The sequence below is a fragment of the Xylaria bambusicola genome, assembly GCF_022495145.1.
Source record: "Xylaria bambusicola strain CBS 139988 unplaced genomic scaffold F5B22scaffold_13, whole genome shotgun sequence".
In the NCBI taxonomy this organism is placed as follows: domain Eukaryota; kingdom Fungi; phylum Ascomycota; class Sordariomycetes; order Xylariales; family Xylariaceae; genus Xylaria; species Xylaria bambusicola.
In genome coordinates this window covers 440,596-461,448 of record NW_025953566.1, presented here as the reverse complement: position 1 = coordinate 461,448, position 20,853 = coordinate 440,596, and the positions used below count along the sequence as shown (strand labels likewise).

The following is a 20,853-nucleotide window of genomic DNA, read 5'->3' as shown; positions in this document are numbered from 1 at the left end:
ATAATTTCTCGGTCCCATTTAAGGATACTCTTCCGCCAGCTGTGTAGGGACATCTTTAGTCAAACTTTCAATCTGAGAGTACAAGACTTTCTAGCCACAAGCTTCATGCTCCAAAATCTCCAACTACCAAATTTTCTCATCCAGGAGAAATGTCATATACATCTAACCTTGGGCCCCGATGATGCGAGATACATCCTAGATGAAGATAGTTTTGGCTGGTTTGTTATAGATGCCTCCGTGCAGGCTCATATCTCTCTTGCCGTTACTGATATTCAGGGGCTTCGCTGCAGCACCGAAGCGCTTTCCTTTGATATCAAAGGCGAAAAATCCACTCTTGAGGAAGATATCACCGAAGATCCCCTCAACTCCAGTGAATGAGGAGATGGACTGAAGACCAGCAAAGCAGAGCTCATCGCTGGTATGGGCATAAACCAGGTAAGCACCAGGGACAGCCCCCTTCACGACATTCCCCGCTTTGTCGGAAAACTCCCAAAGAAAGTCTGGGAGTTCAGCATCGCATGGGACTACATAACCATATTCCTGCATTGAAAAATTAGCGCCGGGTACCTTAGCGTAATATGTGTCGACTGAGGCTTCTGGGGCGAAAAGTAATGTTGTGCCAGTGTCGATGATGACAGGCTTAGGATCAAGGAATGAGTAGGTGAGGTTTTCGCCCCCAATGCCGAAGGCGGTATTCTTGACACCCCAGAAGCCACTTGAAGTGTCCACATCTGTGTAGACAATATCAGACTCGTATAACTTGTCATCTATGTAGCCGAAGTTGAAAGACCCGTCACTGCTATTGTGGCGGAAGTCGACAGTGAAAACAGGCTCATCGAGCACCTCGGGGAGAAATTCAATGAGAGCTTTCTGAGGTGGGATGGTCTGTTTGAGATCTGGCCAGGCCAAACCAACGAGTCCTGACATATAGGAAGTGGAGGTAAACATGTCAGAGACGGATTCCGCCGACTCAATTGTCATGTTTGGGATGCTAAGATTGCCGAGCTTGAAGGTGTCGGTGTAGCATTTTCCGGACGAAGTAGACCAGTCTCCGTAGATGATTGACCAGCTGCAACCTTCAATCAGAGCCGAGGTAGAAGACTTATTGGGTTCCCAGAGCGTTTGGCCGTCAACTTCGCTTGCTTTGGTATCGGTCGAGAAGAACCAACTGCAATTCTCTTGGATTAGTATCCTGATATAACAACAATATGGCATGGCATAACATGATATAAGTTTGAACTATTATCTTATAACGGCTTTTGTCTACGATCAGATGAGAACTTCAGGGAGCATTGCTTACCTATCTGTCGATCCAGTATCTAAGTCCACAAATAACTCCTGGGGTGGAGTACCAATGCTAACAGGTGCAAGCCAAAGCAAGTCCCCGTCCTTGGAGTTTGCCGAAACAGTGCCAGTGCCACCTTCGGTCACATCAGTATAAAATCCACTCAAGAATGAGAAACTACTCAACAAAACGAGCATGGGAATCTGAAAGAGCTTACCGTCTTTGGGTGCGGCTAGGAAGGCCGTCTTAGCATGGTGCTTGTCGACAGCTTTCTGTAGGCCATTGGGAATTTCGAGATTAAACTTCTTCAAGGTTCTGAGAACTTCAGATGGGCCATGGCGAGGTCTATCGGCATTGTGAACCAGAGGGACAGAGAATGTGTTTCCACGCTTGAAGTGAGTGACAGCAGGGGATGCGAGAGTAGGTGCCAGGAGGGCGAAAAGGAAGGCTACAAGCACCAGAGGGCTTGGGGACCGCATCTTGTTGGTTGATACACCACAAATTGGCTATTGTGTTTCAGAGGTGGATGGAGAAGTGGTAATATTACGCTCAGTCTAGATAGAGAGGCCGAGGTAGAGGGTGATGATTATCAAGTATTTGTGAAGTAAGTGCAAACAAGACGAGGCAGGTGCATGGGTAGTGTCTCAATGAGACATACATGTATGTACCAGTGACAGGCAACAAGTTGTGTAGTGAACTGAACAGTTGGAAAGGCGTTCTTTTTCTGCTAATGCACAGACAGTGCTGGGCTAATGTGTTGGACAGAATATAAAGATGAGAAACAATTTTAAGGGGGAACAAATGTGTCTTATAGTTGTTTGACTACTGGCATATGGATGACAGGTGAACACCAGATGGAGAAGGATAGGAGGAAGATTCCGAGGTGAAAAGTATCTGTGTCATGTAGTGATAGCTGGGATAGCAGGGCTATACATAAGTAGTATACATGTGATGACGTCCCAAGAAGCTGTTGGTCTATATTCTTAGGCAATTCGATACCTGATATGCACCAGCCTGGTGGCTTCCCGAGGCGATATCTTCCTGCAAAAAGGGAAGGAACAAACAACAGGCGACTTCCTGCAGAATCCTCTGATGTACAACCTGTCACCTGTCTAACATCACCGTCCATATCCTAGGTACCACTGACCCAAGCAGACCAAAACTGCTAAGGGAGCAGGTAATATCCTAAAGGTCCTCACTCCGAGTCTTTCCTTTCCTTGTACTTGCGCTTGTATGTGTGACTGTGACTGTGACTGTCAGCTGCTGTAAATCATTTCACATCTCCTGCACCTTTCCCATGCCATAACAATAGGCCGAGGTATCTGTGAAGCCAACAAGTTACTCCTTTATCCATCTCGGCAAATACCAGAAAGATCTTCACCAAACACCCAGATAGGAATGAATGATAGGCAGTGCTTGCGAATTCGGGTACCTGCTCGGCTAGCTGCATGCCATAGAGTACAAGAAGCTCATTACTGTAGTACAACCCGTTGTGGCTCTCCTATCTGGTGTGACATCAACCGCTGCCTTGCATCTAATATGCTGTCGCGGCCCGACCGCAGGCAGAAAGCGCTGTTATATGCGATACCACTTGTACTGAGAATGGCGTTTGAAACGTAATGGGCGTACGCTGGGAAGTCCAGTCCCACCAGTATTTCATTCCATCGGCACTTTAATCTACCACATAATCCGGAAGGGACGGCCAGTTGTACAATTTCTGACAGCCATCTGAAGGGAGAAAATCGCACTGTATTCATCCATCAAACAAAACCATCTATACTGCCTGTGATATACTGTATTACAATTCGTCATGCTTCGTCTTTGCGTCGTCTTTGCTCTTTTGCTCCTGTGCCAACTTCTTGATCATCTCCTCGATCTCCTCCGCTGATGGCATCTCTCCGTTCTCACCAAATTTGATGTCTATTGTTGGTTCTGAGCCATCCTGGCTGGTTTTGGTAGTACTCTTCTTAGTCTTGGTCTTCGACGTCTTCTTTGAGCTATTGTTCTTCTTAAACTTGGACTCAAACTTCTTGACGCTCCTCATGGCCATATCCACGCCCGCTTTCTCTAATTTCTTCGTCTTTTCCGTAATCTCTTTGACGAGCAGGACAGGATCAGCCGTCTCAGGAAGTTTGTCTTGTTCTGCAATCTTCTCTTCTAGCCAGCTTACAATGGAGTCATATAGCTCCGTCAACTCCTTCATATCGTCTAAGGTATATAGGGGTGGAGGAGGGCCCCGATCTTCCACGGCCGTAGTAGTCGATGCTGTTGTACTTTGTTCGTCCTCAAGCCCATCAAATTCGCCAGCACCTTGAGATGGTGCTTCGGTGACGCTAGACGCGGCCTCCGTTGATGGACTTGCGCTGGCGCTTATAGAAGAAGCGAAAGCCTCGGCTTCAGCAATCTGCTCTTTAATTGTCTTAATCCAAGTGTTGGTTTGGTTCAAAGAGTCTTTCAAAGACTTAACCATCGCCGGCCGTTTAGAAGACTCCTCCATGCGCGATTGTATGGGAGACATTAGGTCTTTAAGCTCCTTGAGCCTTGACTTGAGCTCTTTTTGAGGGGCATCTGCTCCATCACCGTAGACCCAGTCGCTAGCCTCACTAGCCTTGCTCTCCAGCTTGGCTCGCTCTTCTTCGGTAGACGCCGCAACAAATGTATCAGAGTCTAGTAGATCTCTGATTTTGTATGTAAAGCCCTCTAGCTGGTTGAGGGTCTCTTCCCTAAGACGGCGAGCCTTGTCGGATGTCTCAAAAGCCTTGAGACGATCTTTTCCTTTCGTAAGATCTGACTTGGACAAACTAGGGATGCCTAGGTTTTCTATAGAATAACCTATTGGGATGGTCACAACCCTCTTCTTGGGGGTTTCAACATCTTCGGTGGATTCAGCAGAGGAGGAGGGACTAGCGGCAGATTCCGTCGATGACGTTGTAGCGGTATCTGCAGACGTAGTCTCGCTTTCGCTGCTCTCTTCACCATCTGCCAGGGGCTTTTGATCCTTATTTTTGCCAAACCCAAACAAGTTCTTCACACCACCCATGATACCTTCTTTTTCAGCTTCCTCGGTCTCACACTCAACAAAGCTCTTAGCAACCTGCACTTCGCCGTTTTCAGGGCTTAGCCGAAGCTGAAACTTTAGTTGGATATCTGCCTCGACACAGCCATGGTTCACGACGAGTGAAGCTACAGTGGCGGTCAAATTCTTGGTTTTAATTTCCTTCGCCTCCTTTTCAACAAATCCTTCAGTCGATGGGACTTGCTGGAAAAATCGAATAGAGAAATCTTCATGATTCGTGAACGTGACCTCCTTGGGCGCGGCGCTAAGCAGAGATCGCTCAGTCCAAAGTCGCTGCTGCTGAATTTTGCCGTTAGGGTTGGTCCATTTCATCCCTGCAGCGTAGGCAGCTCCGTCAGAGACCCTAATCTCCTTGACGCGGAAGCTTGGGCTTAGCTCGGCAGCTCTGAAACCGGCACCGAATACGGCGGCCTCGTCTGAGTTAACGTTACTGCGAAGCTTGTCACCGCCTGCAACTTTCTCAAGTTCCTTTTGGACAAATGGGGTCCGAGAAGCACCACCGTGAAGAATAATAGAGTCGAGTTGTGTGACATCGAGCTCAGCTACATCTAGAGCCTTTTGAACGGCGACACCAACCCCTTCGGCATGGGACTCCGCCATCTTCTCAAAATCTATCCGTGTGATCTTGTATCGGAAGTCGATATCCTCGTAAAGCCCTTCAAAGCTTCCAGCTGCGTCGACATTTGCGCTCAAGATGTGCCGCAATCTCTCAGCTTCTTTTAGAAGTTTAGCCATGGCGCGTCCATGTCCGCGTACACCCTCAGCAGTGACGCCAGCCTTTTTGGCAGCAGAACTCTCTATAAACTTAGAGGTCATATCATCGACGATCAGGTAGTTGAAAGTATCACCACCTAGTGTTCGGTCCCAGCCATTTCCTAAAACCTGGACTTCTTGTATAGTTTTATTAAACTTGCCAATGTCCTTGACTGTGCGACCTTGGAACTTCATAATAGTCGCCTTGGTGGAGCCAGCACCCATATCAAACACCATGTGGTATTCTGGCTTGCCTCCTTCATTGACGGTTGGGAAAGTCCGACTGGTAGCGTAGTTCAGCCCAACAGCTAGGCCGTCACTAATTAGAGACAAAACCTTGAGACCGACAAGCTCACACGCCAATTCTACAGCCCGTTTCTCATCAGTCGTATAGAAAGGCGGTACAGTGATGACAGCAGAACGGACGGAGGAATCGGGCCCAGCAAGAGCTTCGGCGTTGCGCTGGATACTCTGGAGCTCCATAGCTAGTAGTTCCTCCACCATCCAAGCCTCCTCCGCCTCTGTTGCCTTGCTCTTGAACGTGACAGTGCCCCGGTTGTTTTTGGCCTTGAGTTGAAGACTCGGGTGTCTCGCGGCATATTCTTCAACTATTGAATCGTCGAGGGGAAGGCCAAGAAGGGTTTTGAGGTTGGGATATACATCTCCAGGGAATCGCGCAGCAAGAGCTACGGCATCTGAGCCGTAGGCTCTTTCGGGGTAGGAGCCACTCTCGAGAGCATGCTGGGAAGGCTTGAAGGCAACGGCAGCTGTCTCTTTCCTTCGCGAGTCCTTGGTCAAGACGATTTCCAAGGGGATACCGGGCTTGACGAGCGAAGCTTTGATATATTCGGTTCCAAGATCGACACCAATGACGGCAGACACGGCAAGTACATTTGTCGAAAAGAGAAGAAGGGCAGTAAGGATTATCGACCTTGGCGAGAAGGTTGGTGCCATGGTGGGCAAATGTGGGAAGAGCGAGTTCGGCGCGAGGCTCGCCTGCGCCAGGATATTAACCAAGACCCAGCAGGTGTCTTTGTCAAATGCAGACTGCTAAAGAACGTTTGTTGTAGCGTAGAGGGGAGTGCGGCTGTGGGCAAGTCAAGGGAAGGTGATGCATAGAGAAAATAAATGGCACCACAGTAAGGGCAATTGAAGGTTTTGTATATTTGCTCGAGATCCCACGGGCAATGAATTATCTAGGCATAATCTGGCCTCAACGAAGAAGTAGTCACAAGCCCCAGCAGCGGTGACCTAGTAGCTTGTTTCCAGCATATCTTTAGGACACTTTTTTCCTCAGTTTCACACAAACGAATGACGTGTTACTAAAAATCCCACTGTACAAGCAAGGATTTCCCACTGAAGACACCCATGCCGACCTGATTGGCCCGCTGGACTCTGGTCATGCCAGGACAGGCCTAGCTGCCATAACCCCCCACTAAGCCCTCACTAGCGACAAGCACACCACACTTGGTGCCAATGGGTGGGTCTGGGGTCCCCTTCAATATCTCTCCAGGTACCTATCTCGCCTACATACATAGATAGATGCACGATCATGTAAGTTATACCTACTTATATAAACACATATCTCTTGGTCTTCAGGTGGTTAGCCCACCGTGGGCTTTTTTGGGCAGACGAAGACCGAGAACACTCTGTAGTGTCGGCTGAGGTAATTCAAACGGTTTTCAAACGTTAGCTATCTCCCTGGATACATAGCTAGATAGCTATCTACAGTAGACTGGCGTTGAGAAGAGGGGTAGTTGTAGTTAACTTACAAGTCGTCTTCTCGGTAAAGCACTCCCGAGGTCACTATATCTTGCGTATAAATATCCTCGATCAGGCTTGATAGTAGAATAGAAGACCAGAATCGACTTATTGCTATTACATTCATTGTCGTCACCATGAAGCCAGTTGACAATAGGATTTCCGGCCGCTTGGCACTGATTACAGGCGCTTCTGGAGGGTATGCTAAATTGCTTCAATGCTTTGCGTTGGTAGAGGCCCTTCCCGAGAGTCTTGCATTGACTTGACAGCAGGATCGGCGCCGCGGCTTCTCGCACCCTCTGGGCTGAAGGCTGCTCACTAGCTTTAACTGGATACAGCAAGTTCCAAGTCGTTGAGGATTTAGTCAAAGAGCTAGAGTCAAAGCCTACTGTCGAAGGCCAGAAAATTACCGCCTATCAAGTTGATACAGGCGACGCTGCCGCCCTTGAGAAGCTGTTTCAGGACATCAAGAAGAACCATGGACAAGATGGACCTGATATTTTAGTCTCGAATGCCGGTTATGGAAAGCGTCTCCCCGGAATCCTAGACGTGAGCATTGAGGAATGGGACTATACGCTCAATATCAACCTACGAGCGTCTTTCATCCTATCTAAGCTCAGTATCCCACATATGGAAGCTCAAGGGTGGGGGCGCATCGTTTTTGTTTCCTCCATAGCGGCCATTGGTGGTGGCATAAATGCTTGCCATTATGCCGCATCAAAGGCCGGATTATCAGGAATGATGAAAAACTTAGCAAATAAGCATGCAGCAGCTGGTATCACGGTGAACGATGGTGAGTTAGACCTCTTTCGTAGTATATTCCCATTTTTTCAGACCAGAGTAGCCTCTAGGACTACCCCACACTCGCCGGTTCTTTTATAGACGGCGCTTAGACAGGTGATGACTGACTCCTATCGATATAGTGGCACCCGCGATGATAGGAGACACAGGAATGATTCCAGATTCAAAGATGCTGGAGGGAACTCCCGGTGACGTGAGGAAAATCCCAGTAGGGAGGTTAGGGACGCCAGATGAGTGTGCCGGGGTTATTAAGATGTTATGTAACACGGGCTACTTGACGGGGCAGTCCATACTATTGAGCGGTGGCTTGAAATGATCCTGGCATATGGAGCGTTTTAGGCACAATTAACCTTGAAAACATACAAGAAAATATCATCCCACTTGGCTTGTGTACATCAGTATACCTCCTATGGTGTCCAACGACAGGGCAGAGACTGGACAACCCCGCGTACAAGTCCGAAGAGGTACCCTAGCAATTACGTGATTCGGGGGTTAAAAAGCGGATCCCGGAGCTGTACCGGTGCCGAATAGATTAGGCGGCTCTCAATCCGGATTCGGGTCCGTCTCGATGACTAGCTTGGTTTAGTCTTACACGTATACTTACCGCTGGGTGGCGTTTTCTTTGCATGATCCTCAAGGTAAATGACAGGAACAAGCTCCCAACTTCAAATTGGAAGGTTTTCTCCTTCACATACTCATTTAAATCTCACATCGAACAGAGCCTTTACCCAACATTCTGGACGTTTGCAAGACATTCACGTCACATCCCGCTATCACCTCCCAAACTAGCAAAGTCCCACATAATCGTGTAACGGCCCGCGTGTTCCTGCCTCAAAAGTTAATTTATATAAAGGCAAGGAAAGCACTGCCGTCTGAAAACCCAATCATCTGCTGTTCAACTTGGCTTTCAGGCTTTCCCCAATCGACTAGTTAATTTTACTCTACTTGTCTATATTCCCATCAGTTTCCTTAGCCCCTTGATCACATCGCCACACCTTTCATTAGTATCACAGCTAGTTCAAATCACACCATTAAACGACCCGCTCAACAGCAAGGCCTCAATCGTTGCCTAAGACTATTGCGCGGAGCTGGGGTTTTTTACCATGGGAACTCCATTCATAACACATTTGGAACCATGCAGGTTGGATGGGTACAACCCCAAGCTACCCCATGATCAGCAGCCATCACACATCCCCATAGCCTACAGAGATGCGATGAGCGTCAGGGAAGCGGTGTTCGTGAAAGAGCAAGGTTGTCCACTGGAGAATGAGCACGATTCTGACGACGCTCGATCCTGTCACTGGGTCATGTATGCATCGGTCAGAATGACGACGACGCCAGAGGTACGCGATCCGGCAACGAACCTCGTCATCCAGAAACGCTGCTCCGAGACCCGGACCATGCCCATTGGCACGCTACGCATCGTTCCGTTCCCACACCCGCCACACCCGCCGGACGGTGCCCGCTACGTGGGCGGTGTGCTGCAGGAAGATAACAACTCTTCTAGCAACGGGGCTGCCAACAAGGCTAACGGTCAGTCCAGCGGGGAAAGCAAAACACCTGGCAACAACCTCGACGGTACGGCAGCAGATCCTCCACAACGCCATCGAGCCTTTAGCTTAGCTGATCAGCGTCGAATGTCTGACCCTTTCCCGTTCGGCGCGGACAGACAGACGGAGTTCCACAATGGCAAGGAACCATACGTCAAGCTAGGGCGAATGGCGGTCTTGCCCGAATTCCGCGGCCACAAGATTGCTGTGCAGCTATGGAATGCGGCAAAGCGGTGGCTGCAAGAGAATCCGACGTACTTCAACCCAAGCGTCAAAGAGTTAGGTATGGACACAATGCAAGTCGACCAAGCGGGTGACATTCCTAAATGGAATGGCCTCGTCTGTGTGCATGCACAGGAGGCTGTAGCCAAGGTTTACGAGCGCTGGGGCTTCAAGATCGATAGGGGTATGGGAAGGTTTTATGAGGAGGGTATTCCTCATATTGGCATGTTCCAGCGGCTGGAGGTCAAGTCTACCGTTCCAACGATATGACTGAGTCGTGGACGAGGAGAAATCACCATATGGGGTACTATGTCCGTAATTAGAGTTGGCTTTATCTTGCCACCTCAACACATGCTATGCAGTACACAGGTAGTGGTGACATATTGTGGATTCATTCAGGAGTTGGCACAATAAATAATAAATTTCCATGTACTCGGCATCTTCTCATCGTGACGATGCTGTGGGTTGTTCTGTTCTAATTTCAATCCGATAGCCTACAGTAGAAATTATCAGACATTCCCGTACTCCAAGAACCCAGCTCACTAGTTCATAACCACCGTGGTTGGTAGACAAGTTCGTTGAAGTTCGTAATTTTGAGTTCATTTTTTTGCCCTCCTAGGCAGAGCTGTATTGATACGCTCTATATGACTATCATGCCATGATACCACATCCCGCCTAAGCCAGAACGCACAAATGCACAGTGTAAAATGCCCAGATCGTCCACGCCGAAGAAAACCCAGAAAGAGATCGCCACCTTGCTTTATCGGTTGCTCTTGGCGACACGCTCCAACTCGTCCTTCTTCTTGATGGCGTACGAGTTGCTGCTACCCTTGGCAGCGTTGATAAGCTCCTCAGCAAGGCACTCGGCAATGGACTTGACGTTGCGGAAAGAAGCCTCCCGGGCACCGGTGGTAAGGAGAGAGATGGCCTGGTTGACACGACGCAGAGGAGAAACATCGACGGCTTGTCGTCGGACGGTACCAGCGGAACCAATACGTGTGCTGTCTTCACGGGGGCCGCAGTTGACGATAGCGTCAACGGCAATCTGGATAGGGTTTTGGTCGGTCATGAGGTGGATCTGTCACAAAATTAGAATCCGCCACTGCGGTCGACAACAAAAACATTTGTGTTGTATTGGGGAATCCTTACAATCTCGAAAGCGTGGGCAACGATACGGACAGCCATGAGCTTCTTGCCGTTGTTGCGGCCGTGCATCATGAGCGAGTTGGTTAAACGCTCAATGATGGGGCAGTTGGCCTTGCGGAATCGCTTGGCGGCATATCGGCCAGCAGAGTGAGGTACGTAGACTGGTGATCGGATCTGGATGTAGTCGCTGTGGTAGTTCCTCCGTTAGTTATTGTTCTTGCTTCGCTTTTCTCATTCTCCCTTGCGATGTTCTGTACTCGGCGCGAAGTTGCGTGTAACCGTTCGGAATTGGCTGGGGATTTCGATTGTGGGCGCATAATCGACTTACGTTAACGAGATGTCACGGATCTCAACATCCTCATAGCTCCCTAGTACCCTCAGTTAGCCACAGCTCTTGCCAGCACCGGATCGGCTTCAATTTTATATGCGGCAAAACTTACATCTGTTGAACAGCTTGATGCTTCCAACCTCGGCAACGACGTCCTTGGGAAGGACCTGGTAGGTGCTGGACTCGACCTCGATCTCACCGTTGTCAGACATGTTGGGCAGTAACTGGCTGGCTGGCTGGTGGAAGATGTGAAGTGAAATGGTGGGGAGGCGTCGCGATATTGAGATGCAGAACAGAACTTGGAAGTTTTTGGCCGGCTTCACTTCGGCAGGCGAAGGTGTAAATTGGATTTGCAAGCGAGAGGGGAGCCGTGGTGGGTGCGCTAGGGCTCAATGTTAGCTACGTGGGTACCAAGGTACGTGCTGCAGTGGTGGCTGGCACTAGTAGTTTAGGTACCTAGACCAGACACCCACTATTCACCTGTCAACAGCTGGCTCTCTTTGGTAAGATAAATGTTTATAAAGATCTTGCGCAAGCTGGACTAATTGAGGAACCAATGTCGTATTCAATAAGATTCAACGCGATCCTAATTGCAAGAAATATCATATCAAGCACACAAGAATCAATAAATTCACCATTATCGCTCAATTGATGAGATACCAGTTAACGGCGGGCTCTGGAGCTAAAATCTCGGGTTACTACATGTAAAAACCCACGAGCCACTGATTCAAGGCTCACCACAGAAAAGCAGGTAATGCACCTTTAAGCCCTATTCTAGGTAGTCTACACTCGTTGAATTCTTTCTCTTAACGACAAGTCCCACTGTTCCCACCATTGGGAATAACTATCTCTCAATAGATCTCGGGGGAGGCAAATCCTATTCTCCTCCATTCGCTCTTTGAAGTATTTAGCCTGGCGAGCCCTGGCTTATACGAAGTACAGTGGTAGCCATAGAAAAAAAGAGTCTCGGCACCCGGTGTGTTGTAGCCGGCCAACATCCATATTTGAACAAGGTAACCTCAATTGTCTATAGTCCTATTTGTTATTAAAGAAATCTTTTCAAAGATCGCATATCGACATATTCATTCCTGTTGCCTAGATGCCATGCCTATTATTGGAAATTCAATGCATGACTTCGCAGCGGCCGCCCGAAACTCGCATCTTGAAGCGAAGTACTCCGTACCCAAGGTCGAAAAAATAGGAACAGGCTACCTGCGAACTCAGCCAATCAGAGCGACTTGATTTGACCATTTGGGCATTACCTCAGTAGACCATTTTCATATCCCCAGCTGGTAGGTAAGCACTATAGGGTACAGCGGAAGCTCCAACTTCCGCGTATAACTGCTTGAAAGGGAGGGCGTACAGTGAGAATGCCACCTATACTTCATGTTGCTCTGAAACTTGTATAGTTGTCATTAACATTGTATTTTGCTTCTCGAAGCTATAGTTGCCCTCGTTGCGCGTACACATCTGTCTCGTTTTTATAATTGTAGTCCAATTGTATTTATTTCAATACCAGAAGTCGGGACACTGCGACATCCCGAGACTCGCACTCACCACACCAAGTCTCGTACCACCTGACGCCTAGTGAACATGGTGACAACAAGAAGCGATGGCGTACGGCAACGCAAGGCGAAGGCCAGCGCCGCCACGAACCCTGAGCCGCCACAAGTCGAGGAGGTAGACACGTCCGAAGCCGAAGAGATCGAGCGTGAGCGGGAAGAGGCCGAGTCCGAGAGACTCCGGAAAAAGAACCGATCCCCCAAACAGAAACTCGAGGAAGAAGACGAGGAATATACCCCATGGGTCGATATCCTCCGGGTCATATCCTTCTTGATATTCGCCTCGTTTGCGCTCAGTTACCTGATCTCAGGCGGCGAGACTTTCACGTGGGGGATGAAGCACCCGCCCAAGTATCTAAAGGCGAACTGGTGGAAAGCAAAGCTGGTGTGTTGCTACTTTATCATTTCATTTATCTTTCGAATCAGAAACTCCAAGATTGTGTGATTATACTGAGCCTTCAAGAGCCTGACAATGCTGACGAATCCCAAACAGCGCGGTCCTATCTACCTTACCCCAGCCGAATTAGCAACCTATGACGGCACCGACGAGACAAAACCTCTCTACCTTGCCATTAACGGCACCATCTTCGACGTGTCCTCGAATCGACGCACGTATGGGCCAGATGGCTCGTACCGATACTTCACTGGCGTGGACGCAGCCCGGAGCTATGTGACGGGATGCTTCGCCGAGGACCGGACAGCAGACATGCGTGGAGTTGAGGAGATGTACCTACCCCTCGACGACCCTGAGGTCGACTCGCACTGGAGTCCTGCAGAACTAGCGGCTCTAAAGGAGAAAGAGCGCGCGGATGCGCTGAAGCGTGTCCACGAGGGCTTGCTACATTGGGTGAATTTCTTCGAGAATAACGCTAAGTATCCCAAGGTTGGATACCTCAAACGGCCCAAGAATTGGCTGGATAGCGAGCCCAGGCGGACGCTGTGTAAGTCCGCCGCCAGAGGCAGAACAAAGAGGACCATACCCTCAGCATAGAACGACCTGTGTCGGGATTATTCCATATACAAGATCAATTAGATCAAATCTCCAACTTCTCAATGTTCCAGAAGGCGTGCGGACATACAGGTAATTAGAATCAGTCTACTATTCATATAAATTTGCATAGAAAGTGAATGTAATTTCTAATCAGTTTTCTCCAGTTGCTAAACCGCATCTGATTTTCCTTCACACAGCTACTTGAACAGTCATCTGTACCATGGCATAGCTATTCAACAAAGTCAAGTAACAATTCGTCTCATGCATCCACGCTTTTTGGCAAAGGTAAACATTTTCAAGTCAATGGGTATATTATGTATAACAGCGAAATCAGGAGAGGCCCAGTTCGCAAATATCTAAAACGTTCCATATAGCGCTTTTTCTGCCAACCCAGCAATTAGACCAAACTCATCTAAATGATTGGCCCTCAACAGCCAAGTTATATAAAATACAGCCTCAGTAATACTGGATCGTCCCGAACTCGAGCCCTGGCCAATTGGTGACTAAACTGACGAAGTCCCTTTTTCTTACATCCGCCAAGGTCACCGGGATATAATAGGCTCAGTTCAAGTCTCACAAAACCAATTCCACCCCATCTTGGAGTATCAGATCTTTTATAGCAAGGCAAGAGCAGCAGCAATGCTGAGCAGACCTGTCCAAGCTGATACGGAAACAGCTGAACCAAGGCCAGCCGCGGGAGTATCGGTAGGGCTGGGGATAGAGCTGGTGGTGCCGCCAGTGGTGTCGCCAGCGCCGCTGCCGGCGCCAGAGATCTTGGTAGGGTCGAGGTTCTCAGTCGCGGCAGCAGAAAGGTCCTTGAAGTTTGCCAAAGACCTTGTTGAGTTGGCAGAAGTGCTAGATCGCGAGGTTAGCCTCACATAGTTAATGGATTATGTGGATGGGGAGCAAACAACTTACTTTTCGTTCACAACCATGACCATTCCAGCCTGGCAATGCTTGCCCTGGGAGCAGTACAACCATAGCGGGGTGGCGGCCTTGACCTCCATGGTGTATACGGGGATCATGCCAGTGGACTCGCTGGCGGCGACGGCCATGTAGCCGGAGAACATACCGGGCTGGCTGGCGTTGATGGCCTGAATAGGTGTGCAAGGGTTGTCGAAATTGGACTGCACGACACTGTGGTTACCCGCGAGGAACTGGAATTGAATCATGTCGCCCACATCGGCCTTGAGGTTGTCTGGGTAGAAAGCGAGGGAGTTGTTGGGCGACGAGACGGACACGACGTGAACTTTCTGAGCGGTAGCGATACCCGCCAGGGTAGTAGCGACAATACCAGTTGAGAAATGCATCTTGATTTTTTTTTTATGAGTGAGCGAAAGATCGGAGTTGCTAGTTGATTTTCAAGAGAGAGCGTTAATATGAATAAAGCGACTCGCGCTGAGTAGGACTAGCCTGACGAAGATTAAGACGGACAGGAAAGTAAGAGAAAGAAAGGAGATATTCCCCAAAGACGAGAGACTTGATACAGAATGTGAAGTGAAGTTGAGAAGAAACAGACATCTCAATCCGAGGGGCGGCACAGGCCTTAAAAAGCCAAAGAGGCCAAGGGTCGGGAAGATGAAGGATCGCCATTTGATGTGCATAGCCATTCATTCCCATTGGCATTGCCTGCCAACCCTTCCAGCGCGCATCCATCTACCCATCCTCTGTCACGTCTGGGATCCGCCCAGGGTAGTGTGCAAAACGAGGCGTGAGGAGATCTATGAAACACGTTTCGACCTCGATTGACAGCACAGCAGAGTACGCCACATACCTTCTTGGGCAGTGCAACCGTGCACCTACACTACTGAGTAGGCAACGGCCTTGTTAGCCGGCCAGGTGGTAAGAAACCCCATGGCGATAGCAGCCGGGATATTTCCCCATCCGAAATGAATTATGATCAGTGCCTGGTTCAATTCGAGATCAGTGAAGCCATGCGCGTCGACCCTTGGCCAGGATACTGCCTAGTGCGTATGAAAGGCGTTACAAGGAAGCATTACCATACCTATCCAGCTTTGCTTCACCCTCTAACCTGCAGATTCAATATGTTCAAGCCATCTTACCGGTTGTCTATTACGTTCCTTTCGCGGTTCTATTATTGCTTCCTTGCCAAAGGGCGTTGCCGCCTCTCTCAAAAATAGCCTACGAGTTGAGGTAAGTTCGGACACCGGCCGAATCGAAGTTCAGGGTTAACCGACAAAAGGGGGCCTTGCAGGGGGTCAGGTTCCCCTCGGGGCACGGAAGTGCTTCAAGATTAGCGGCAAAGCCCTTGTTGCGACACCTGCAAAACCCACCCAGTTTCACATGCAACCCCGGATTCCTGACGGTACGTAGCCAAATGAAGGGCTTGCGGTAGGTATTCCTTGATCCCAAACGGAATCCTAACCGATCCAATCCTAACCAATTCCATCAAGCTGACAAGCTCCATCACGCTACCTACAGCTTTCTACTAGGTATGTACTTAATTAAGGTGGCATTCAGGGCGCGGTTACTTACCCCTAGACTAACAGGATAGCAGTACAGCGCAGATCCAGAATGCTACCCTAAGGACGCAAAGCTTTCCAGGCTTACGCCTTGCAGAAAAAGATGTTTCAAGAAACAACACATGAGATCTGTTGGCGAAGGTATTAAGCAGGCATATTCACACCTTATTTGTAAGTTGCTAATCTACCTATTACTTTAGTAAGTGTAAGTCATGGTTGTGTTCATACCTATGTACATGGTGCTAGCGCCACGGCGCTTCAAAGGCCTGGCATTGTTTCAAGTCGGCCATCAACTTTAAACCATATCAAATCTTCCCGGTGGTTGATATCTCAGCAGCTACCCATCCACAACAAACCCTATAACCTTGGCGTCTTTCAGAGATGTAATCTATTCGGTAAGCGTTAAATTTTGCGACGGGCACCTGATGTCCGGCGTAGTAAGTAAAGATGTATGAGCTTGAGAGCTTTCTAGCCTACGCCGCGCTGTTGACATAACTATCAGCCAGATTTGGTCCAATATTAAAAACTTAGGCCAAGAACATGGTTGCTTCCTTCGTTTCCGATGTTTGTTTCGTCGATCGTATAAGCGATTATACCAGCATAGCAGCGGGTAGGTCTGGCCACGCAAGACCACTTTGCATTTGCAGGCATGCATTAATCGAACAGTCGGTATCAGTATGATGGCAATAATACGTTTTCAGTGCTAGAATCGCCATACTAGGTGTGAAGGGGCTCGTGCATATTTTCACGCCAGTATGTAATATGTTGTAGATCAGATCTACCTAGATCAGACGAAGCAGTCTGGGCATCACAATAAACCAGCCGTACGCTTATCTTTGGCCCAAAAAAAGCCTATTGGTAATCATATTGATAGAATAGGCAGAATACGGAGTGCTGCGCGAGTCTCCGTGTAACGCGGTCTCTAGAAAGCGTGTAGCGTTGTAACGTTTACCTCACGATTTTGATAAGCTGGTGTTGTAATGGAAGTCTCGTCGATCAATAGTCGTCTCAGTTTCACAGATCCATTAGTAGTTGAGGGGCAACCTTCTCCAGGTCTTCAACCTATATTAATATAACAAGTCAGCATCTACAGAAGGTGGGACAACACGAGAGACACGGATCTCAGCGTATCCAAATCGCTTACTTCCAAAAATCCGCTGCCTTTCTCCACAGCAGTCCTAGCTATCGCTTCGCGCACAAAAATATCCATATACTTGGCTATCGCCTTGTTCGCATCTCTCGAGATTCGCGTGCCATCCTTCTCAAAAAACTCGTGGAGAATTCGAGTCAGAAGCTCGGGCGGAATAGTCTTTTTTGTTTCCGCGTCTTCGTCATCAACTTCGATCGTCTCTGACCCGTGTCCCTCATTCTCGATATTGTTGTTTCTGCTCCGCCGCTGTGGTATTTCGTCGTCAGCAAACGGGTCAGTGCCACTGTGATCTGAATCATCTGTTTGTCGACGTTGCGGGTTATTGGTGTTTTGGGAGCGTGATGACGCTTTCTTTGGTGCTGTACCGCCCCGCGCACCCCGAGCGGTTCCCCTCGAAGAGCTTTTAGAAGCCATCTAAGAACACTAATTATCTCAGACTCCTAGCAATTGAGTTGGCTGGGACAAGTGAACTTCCCAAAAGCAGCTGGACCTTGGTTGTAAGCACGGGCAGTGTAGAGTTACTTGTTCGCGACCAGTGCTGCAGTCGGATTGTTACCTACCTAGATACCCGCAGCACCATGTTAGGTAGGTATCTAAGTAGGTAATTAGTACACTGTGTTGCCAGCTGCATCCAGCTGTAGGTAGTCACCAACAAAATAAAGCCTGCCAGACTATTGCAGAGGAAATTGGTATTACCAGTTAAGACGCTTAATTTGAAAACACTTGCATTAACAAATCTATCAGTCATCGTACGGACTCTTTTGATGATACAAGTCCGGGGAAACATCAAATCCAGCCGACAAGAGAAAATGCAGAGAATACAGTCAAAGGAATTGCCTAGGGTCTAAATTACAGCGGGAAGCCGAATAACAAGGCTTCGCAAGGGGAATATGCCTCGTCTATCAGCTCATGCCGCAAAATCAACGTGTTCCAGAACGCCTCAGCAATGTGATGTCGATCTGTAAGCCATCCGCCGTGATCTCCATCACAGTCGTTTCGTCAGCCTCCCCGGGAATCTACCGGGGTTCCCGCCGTCTGTATTACACCGAGTCCCCATCTTTTAACGCATACAACATTTAACCAGAGCCACCCTTGAAGGCCTTGCCGAAGAGGATGACCTGGAGCTGATCGTAGATGGAGAGCACACCAGCACCAGCGACACCACGGAGGATGTTGGCACCAGCACCCTTGAAGAGAGACTTGACACCCTCCTTGGCAACGATCTGGCGAGCAGCATCAAGGGTACCGTTGTACTTGACGGCCTCACCAGAGGTCATCATCATACGACGACGGATGGTGTCAAGAGGGTAAGAGGCGATACCAGCACCAGTGGTGACACACCAGCCGAGGAGGAAAGAGGCCAAGAAGTTGTTGGCGAGGGGGCCGACGAGGACGACGGGCTTGATCGAGTCGTACATACCGAAGTACAGACCACGGTAGACAATGATACCAGCGACGGAAGGCATGAAACCACGGTACAGACCAGCAATACCATCGGAAGCGAGGGTCTTGCGGTATACATCAACGAGACCGTTGAACTGGCGGTCACCACCGCTCTTGGCGTTCTTAGCATCGTTGGCAAGACGCGTACGGGCGTAGTCGAGCGAGTAGACGAAGAGCAGTGATGTAGCACCGGCAGCCTAGACTCTATTAGTTTTTATCAGACTAAATATTATGATTCCAGTAAAACTTACACCACCAGAGGCCAAGTTACCAGCCATCCACTTGGCGTAGCCATCCTTGTCCTTCTTGTAACCGAACATAGCCTTGAACTTGTCACGGAAAGCGAAGTTCAAAGCCTGTGTAGGGAAGTATCGGATGACGTTGGCAGTGTTACCACGCCACAGAGACATGACACCCTCGTCGGCCATGGTGCGCTTGAAGCAGTCTCCAATACCGGCGTACCGGCGGTCGAGACGGCCAGACTTAAGCATTTCATCCTATTGAGATTGAAGTTAATATTCGTCCATCGTATTATCCTATTTAGTGCGATGCCCGCGGCGGTATTGTTGACCCTAGCATGTGTGCATTTATACACCACGATCGCTCACTTCCGATATATCACGGAAACTGAATGTAATAGACATACCTGATTCTGGATCAAAAGCTTGACACGCTCAATGGGAGCAGCAGCTGTCTTCGATACAGCGGCAGAGACACCACCCATCAAGAAATCGGCGACAAAGGGCTATATTGCGGGTTGAAATTAGCATGGATTGGTATGGTCAATTGGAAGCGCGCGCATGGCGGCAACTCGATCACGACACTTCCCACACCGATCGAATCGAGGCACCATGGCGGTTCCGCAGAAGATCGAGCTTACCGGCATGCCCAGCACCTTAGGCTTAGCGTCTGAACTCATCTTGAAGGCTTCCGCAGAGACTGAAGACTGTGAAGGGAGTGGAGATGGGGTATTGATGAAGTTGGGAGAAGGGAAGATGGACGGGGTTGAGGTTTTTAAATTCAGGACAACTTGAAATACGGAAAATTTGATAGTGGTTGCCGGGGCACTGTGGATCTAGTGCAAGATTACCTCTGATAGCGACTTATCCCGAAGCAATGCCTATTCAAGTCCTGTTAGCGCGGTGAGCAAGTGTGCGGCCTTGATCCGAGACCCACCATTGCCTTACTGTACATGCACTGTCTGAGTATGTACACAGGCATGCAGTAAAAGGCTCTGCAAGTCTGCTAATGTAACCGCCTGGGCATACCCCTCTCTACCATACCTCGTGTGTTCTTCCTCCTTAAAATATTATACAATTACTACGTACTGGTACCTCGTTTTAAAGAGCTTCGAGATATGGCAAGTCAATACGAGGCGTAGCGCGATAGAAGATACCTAGGCAAGTACCAGGTAGGTATCTAGAATCTACATAGATAATGCAGTGTTAACCGACCCAGGCCGAAAATTTTCGAAGTGCTTTGTGGCTCAGGGTCTGGAGTAGCGCTGGAATGCCTTAAACACTTTACTTGTCCAACTGCAGTACCTAGACCAGACAGTGCTTTGTACAGTATACCTATGCACACTTCGTCCTACCTCACCCTCCAATGACTAGCAGGAGGCACATAAAATTTGCCAACAGTTTTACACTACTATACATCCTTTCTCCTGTGGAGGTAGCGGGAGTCAGTAGCCGTAACTGACTTTCCTCCCCACATTGGCCTCCCGAATCCAGCCGCTCATCCAGCGAGTCAGCATGCTGGATATCCAGCCCTGTCTCCAGCCGGTCGATAGGAGCTACTAGTGTACATAGTAGGCAAGAAACACCATCGACTGAGAGATAAAATGTGCCAATTCAGGTCTGCCCAGGTGCTCATTGCGCGCGCCAAGAAAGCCCAGACAAGTTAAATGGAGCGGGTCTAAAGAAAAGGTTACCTGTATTATTCATTCAATACCTGTGCGCACTACTCCCAAGCGTACCCAAAGATATCTATCTAGTGTAAGTAGAGACATGGAGTACTCAATTAACCTCGGTAGGCTTCATTATGTTGCAATCTGGGTGATGAGAATTGCAGGGGGGATACCCCTCAACTAGAGCACACCACAGCAGAGCCTCATAAATGATGGTCACCGACACGAATGTGTCGAATTGCTTTTAGTTGAAGCACAGTTACAGCAAGCTTACATCTGTATACCCTTACGCGGATAGACTCAAACGGAAATGTTCCACATAACCACGTTAGTTTATAGCTGCGGGACATATCATTCTGGAGGTCTGTCATGACCAGACTAGGTGGAATACGC

General features: G+C 48.9%; 9 protein-coding genes across 9 annotated transcripts; 3 read left to right on the top strand and 6 right to left on the bottom strand.

Moving 5' to 3' along the window:
* Positions 1-25: 25 nt before the first annotated feature.
* On the bottom strand, positions 26-1,928 carry F5B22DRAFT_78925 (aspartic peptidase domain-containing protein). Its single transcript, XM_047980567.1, has 3 exons — positions 1,503-1,928; positions 1,301-1,421; positions 26-1,168 (listed from the first exon to the last, which is right to left on the bottom strand). Exons 1-3 carry the CDS (start codon positions 1,762-1,764, stop codon positions 196-198), a joined length of 1,356 nt encoding a protein of 451 aa, XP_047832366.1. The 5' UTR covers positions 1,765-1,928; the 3' UTR covers positions 26-195.
* Positions 1,929-2,749: 821 nt separating this feature from the next.
* On the bottom strand, positions 2,750-6,189 carry F5B22DRAFT_79134 (Hsp70 protein-domain-containing protein). The gene has a single exon (XM_047980569.1). The coding sequence runs from the start codon at positions 6,066-6,068 to the stop codon at positions 3,084-3,086; it is 2,985 nt and encodes a 994-aa protein (XP_047832365.1). The 5' UTR covers positions 6,069-6,189; the 3' UTR covers positions 2,750-3,083.
* Positions 6,190-6,630: 441 nt separating this feature from the next.
* F5B22DRAFT_78882 (3-oxoacyl-reductase) lies at positions 6,631-8,222 on the top strand. The gene is made up of 3 exons (XM_047980566.1): positions 6,631-7,074; positions 7,148-7,668; positions 7,799-8,222. The coding sequence occupies exons 1-3, from the start codon at positions 7,013-7,015 to the stop codon at positions 7,990-7,992; spliced, it is 777 nt and encodes a 258-aa protein (XP_047832364.1). The 5' UTR covers positions 6,631-7,012; the 3' UTR covers positions 7,993-8,222.
* On the top strand, positions 8,173-9,849 carry F5B22DRAFT_600529 (uncharacterized protein). Its single transcript, XM_047974530.1, has one exon. The coding sequence runs from the start codon at positions 8,780-8,782 to the stop codon at positions 9,716-9,718; it is 939 nt and encodes a 312-aa protein (XP_047832363.1). The 5' UTR covers positions 8,173-8,779; the 3' UTR covers positions 9,719-9,849.
* On the bottom strand, positions 9,850-11,260 carry F5B22DRAFT_600526 (40S ribosomal protein S5). The gene is made up of 4 exons (XM_047974529.1): positions 11,035-11,260; positions 10,923-10,962; positions 10,598-10,781; positions 9,850-10,526 (listed from the first exon to the last, which is right to left on the bottom strand). Exons 1-4 carry the CDS (start codon positions 11,132-11,134, stop codon positions 10,209-10,211), a joined length of 642 nt encoding a protein of 213 aa, XP_047832362.1. The 5' UTR covers positions 11,135-11,260; the 3' UTR covers positions 9,850-10,208.
* Positions 11,261-12,344: 1,084 nt separating this feature from the next.
* On the top strand, positions 12,345-13,906 carry F5B22DRAFT_78742 (putative heme binding protein). The gene is made up of 2 exons (XM_047980565.1): positions 12,345-12,869; positions 12,978-13,906. The coding sequence occupies exons 1-2, from the start codon at positions 12,516-12,518 to the stop codon at positions 13,473-13,475; spliced, it is 852 nt and encodes a 283-aa protein (XP_047832361.1). The 5' UTR covers positions 12,345-12,515; the 3' UTR covers positions 13,476-13,906.
* A 183-nt stretch (positions 13,907-14,089) lies between these two features.
* On the bottom strand, positions 14,090-14,785 carry F5B22DRAFT_635351 (uncharacterized protein; the record flags this gene model as incomplete). Its single annotated transcript, XM_047977125.1, has 2 exons — positions 14,090-14,330; positions 14,394-14,785. The coding sequence occupies 2 exons, from the start codon at positions 14,783-14,785 to the stop codon at positions 14,090-14,092; spliced, it is 633 nt and encodes a 210-aa protein (XP_047832360.1).
* A 2,016-nt stretch (positions 14,786-16,801) lies between these two features.
* On the bottom strand, positions 16,802-17,698 carry F5B22DRAFT_600510 (CENP-S associating centromere protein X-domain-containing protein). The gene has a single exon (XM_047974528.1). It carries the CDS (start codon positions 17,520-17,522, stop codon positions 17,046-17,048), a length of 477 nt encoding a protein of 158 aa, XP_047832359.1. The 5' UTR covers positions 17,523-17,698; the 3' UTR covers positions 16,802-17,045.
* A 118-nt stretch (positions 17,699-17,816) lies between these two features.
* On the bottom strand, positions 17,817-19,664 carry F5B22DRAFT_600507 (mitochondrial carrier domain-containing protein). The gene is made up of 4 exons (XM_047974527.1): positions 19,432-19,664; positions 19,198-19,296; positions 18,803-19,048; positions 17,817-18,748 (listed from the first exon to the last, which is right to left on the bottom strand). Exons 1-4 carry the CDS (start codon positions 19,468-19,470, stop codon positions 18,185-18,187), a joined length of 948 nt encoding a protein of 315 aa, XP_047832358.1. The 5' UTR covers positions 19,471-19,664; the 3' UTR covers positions 17,817-18,184.
* Between the last annotated feature and the right edge of the window lie 1,189 nt (positions 19,665-20,853).

Excerpts from the sequence above, each read along its gene's own strand:
- F5B22DRAFT_600510 (XM_047974528.1), bottom strand. The coding sequence starts at position 17,522 with ATGGCTTCTAAAAGCTCTTCGAGGGGAACCGCTCGGGGTGCGCGGGGC.
- F5B22DRAFT_600529 (XM_047974530.1), top strand. The coding sequence starts at position 8,780 with ATGGGAACTCCATTCATAACACATTTGGAACCATGCAGGTTGGATGGG.
- F5B22DRAFT_600507 (XM_047974527.1), bottom strand. The coding sequence starts at position 19,470 with ATGAGTTCAGACGCTAAGCCTAAGGTGCTGGGCATGCCG. Across the intron at positions 19,297-19,431 it reads CTAAGGTGCTGGGCATGCCG|CCCTTTGTCGCCGATTTCTT; the intron begins GTAAGCTCGATC and ends CCCGCAATATAG. Across the intron at positions 18,749-18,802 it reads GTAACTTGGCCTCTGGTGGT|GCTGCCGGTGCTACATCACT; the intron begins GTAAGTTTTACT and ends AATAGAGTCTAG.
- F5B22DRAFT_79134 (XM_047980569.1), bottom strand. The coding sequence starts at position 6,068 with ATGGCACCAACCTTCTCGCCAAGGTCGATAATCCTTACTGCCCTTCTT.
- F5B22DRAFT_78925 (XM_047980567.1), bottom strand. The coding sequence starts at position 1,764 with ATGCGGTCCCCAAGCCCTCTGGTGCTTGTAGCCTTCCTTTTCGCCCTC. Across the intron at positions 1,422-1,502 it reads CCTAGCCGCACCCAAAGACG|GTGGCACTGGCACTGTTTCG; the intron begins GTAAGCTCTTTC and ends ATGTGACCGAAG. Across the intron at positions 1,169-1,300 it reads GATACTGGATCGACAGATAG|TTGGTTCTTCTCGACCGATA; the intron begins GTAAGCAATGCT and ends AGAGAATTGCAG.
- F5B22DRAFT_78742 (XM_047980565.1), top strand. The coding sequence starts at position 12,516 with ATGGTGACAACAAGAAGCGATGGCGTACGGCAACGCAAGGCGAAGGCC. Across the intron at positions 12,870-12,977 it reads ACTGGTGGAAAGCAAAGCTG|CGCGGTCCTATCTACCTTAC; the intron begins GTGTGTTGCTAC and ends AATCCCAAACAG.
- F5B22DRAFT_600526 (XM_047974529.1), bottom strand. The coding sequence starts at position 11,134 with ATGTCTGACAACGGTGAGATCGAGGTCGAGTCCAGCACCTACCAGGTC. Across the intron at positions 10,782-10,922 it reads ATCCGTGACATCTCGTTAAC|CGACTACATCCAGATCCGAT; the intron begins GTAAGTCGATTA and ends GAACTACCACAG. Across the intron at positions 10,527-10,597 it reads TTGCCCACGCTTTCGAGATT|ATCCACCTCATGACCGACCA; the intron begins GTAAGGATTCCC and ends ATTTTGTGACAG.
- F5B22DRAFT_78882 (XM_047980566.1), top strand. The coding sequence starts at position 7,013 with ATGAAGCCAGTTGACAATAGGATTTCCGGCCGCTTGGCACTGATTACA. Across the intron at positions 7,075-7,147 it reads ATTACAGGCGCTTCTGGAGG|GATCGGCGCCGCGGCTTCTC; the intron begins GTATGCTAAATT and ends ACTTGACAGCAG. Across the intron at positions 7,669-7,798 it reads TGGTATCACGGTGAACGATG|TGGCACCCGCGATGATAGGA; the intron begins GTGAGTTAGACC and ends CTATCGATATAG.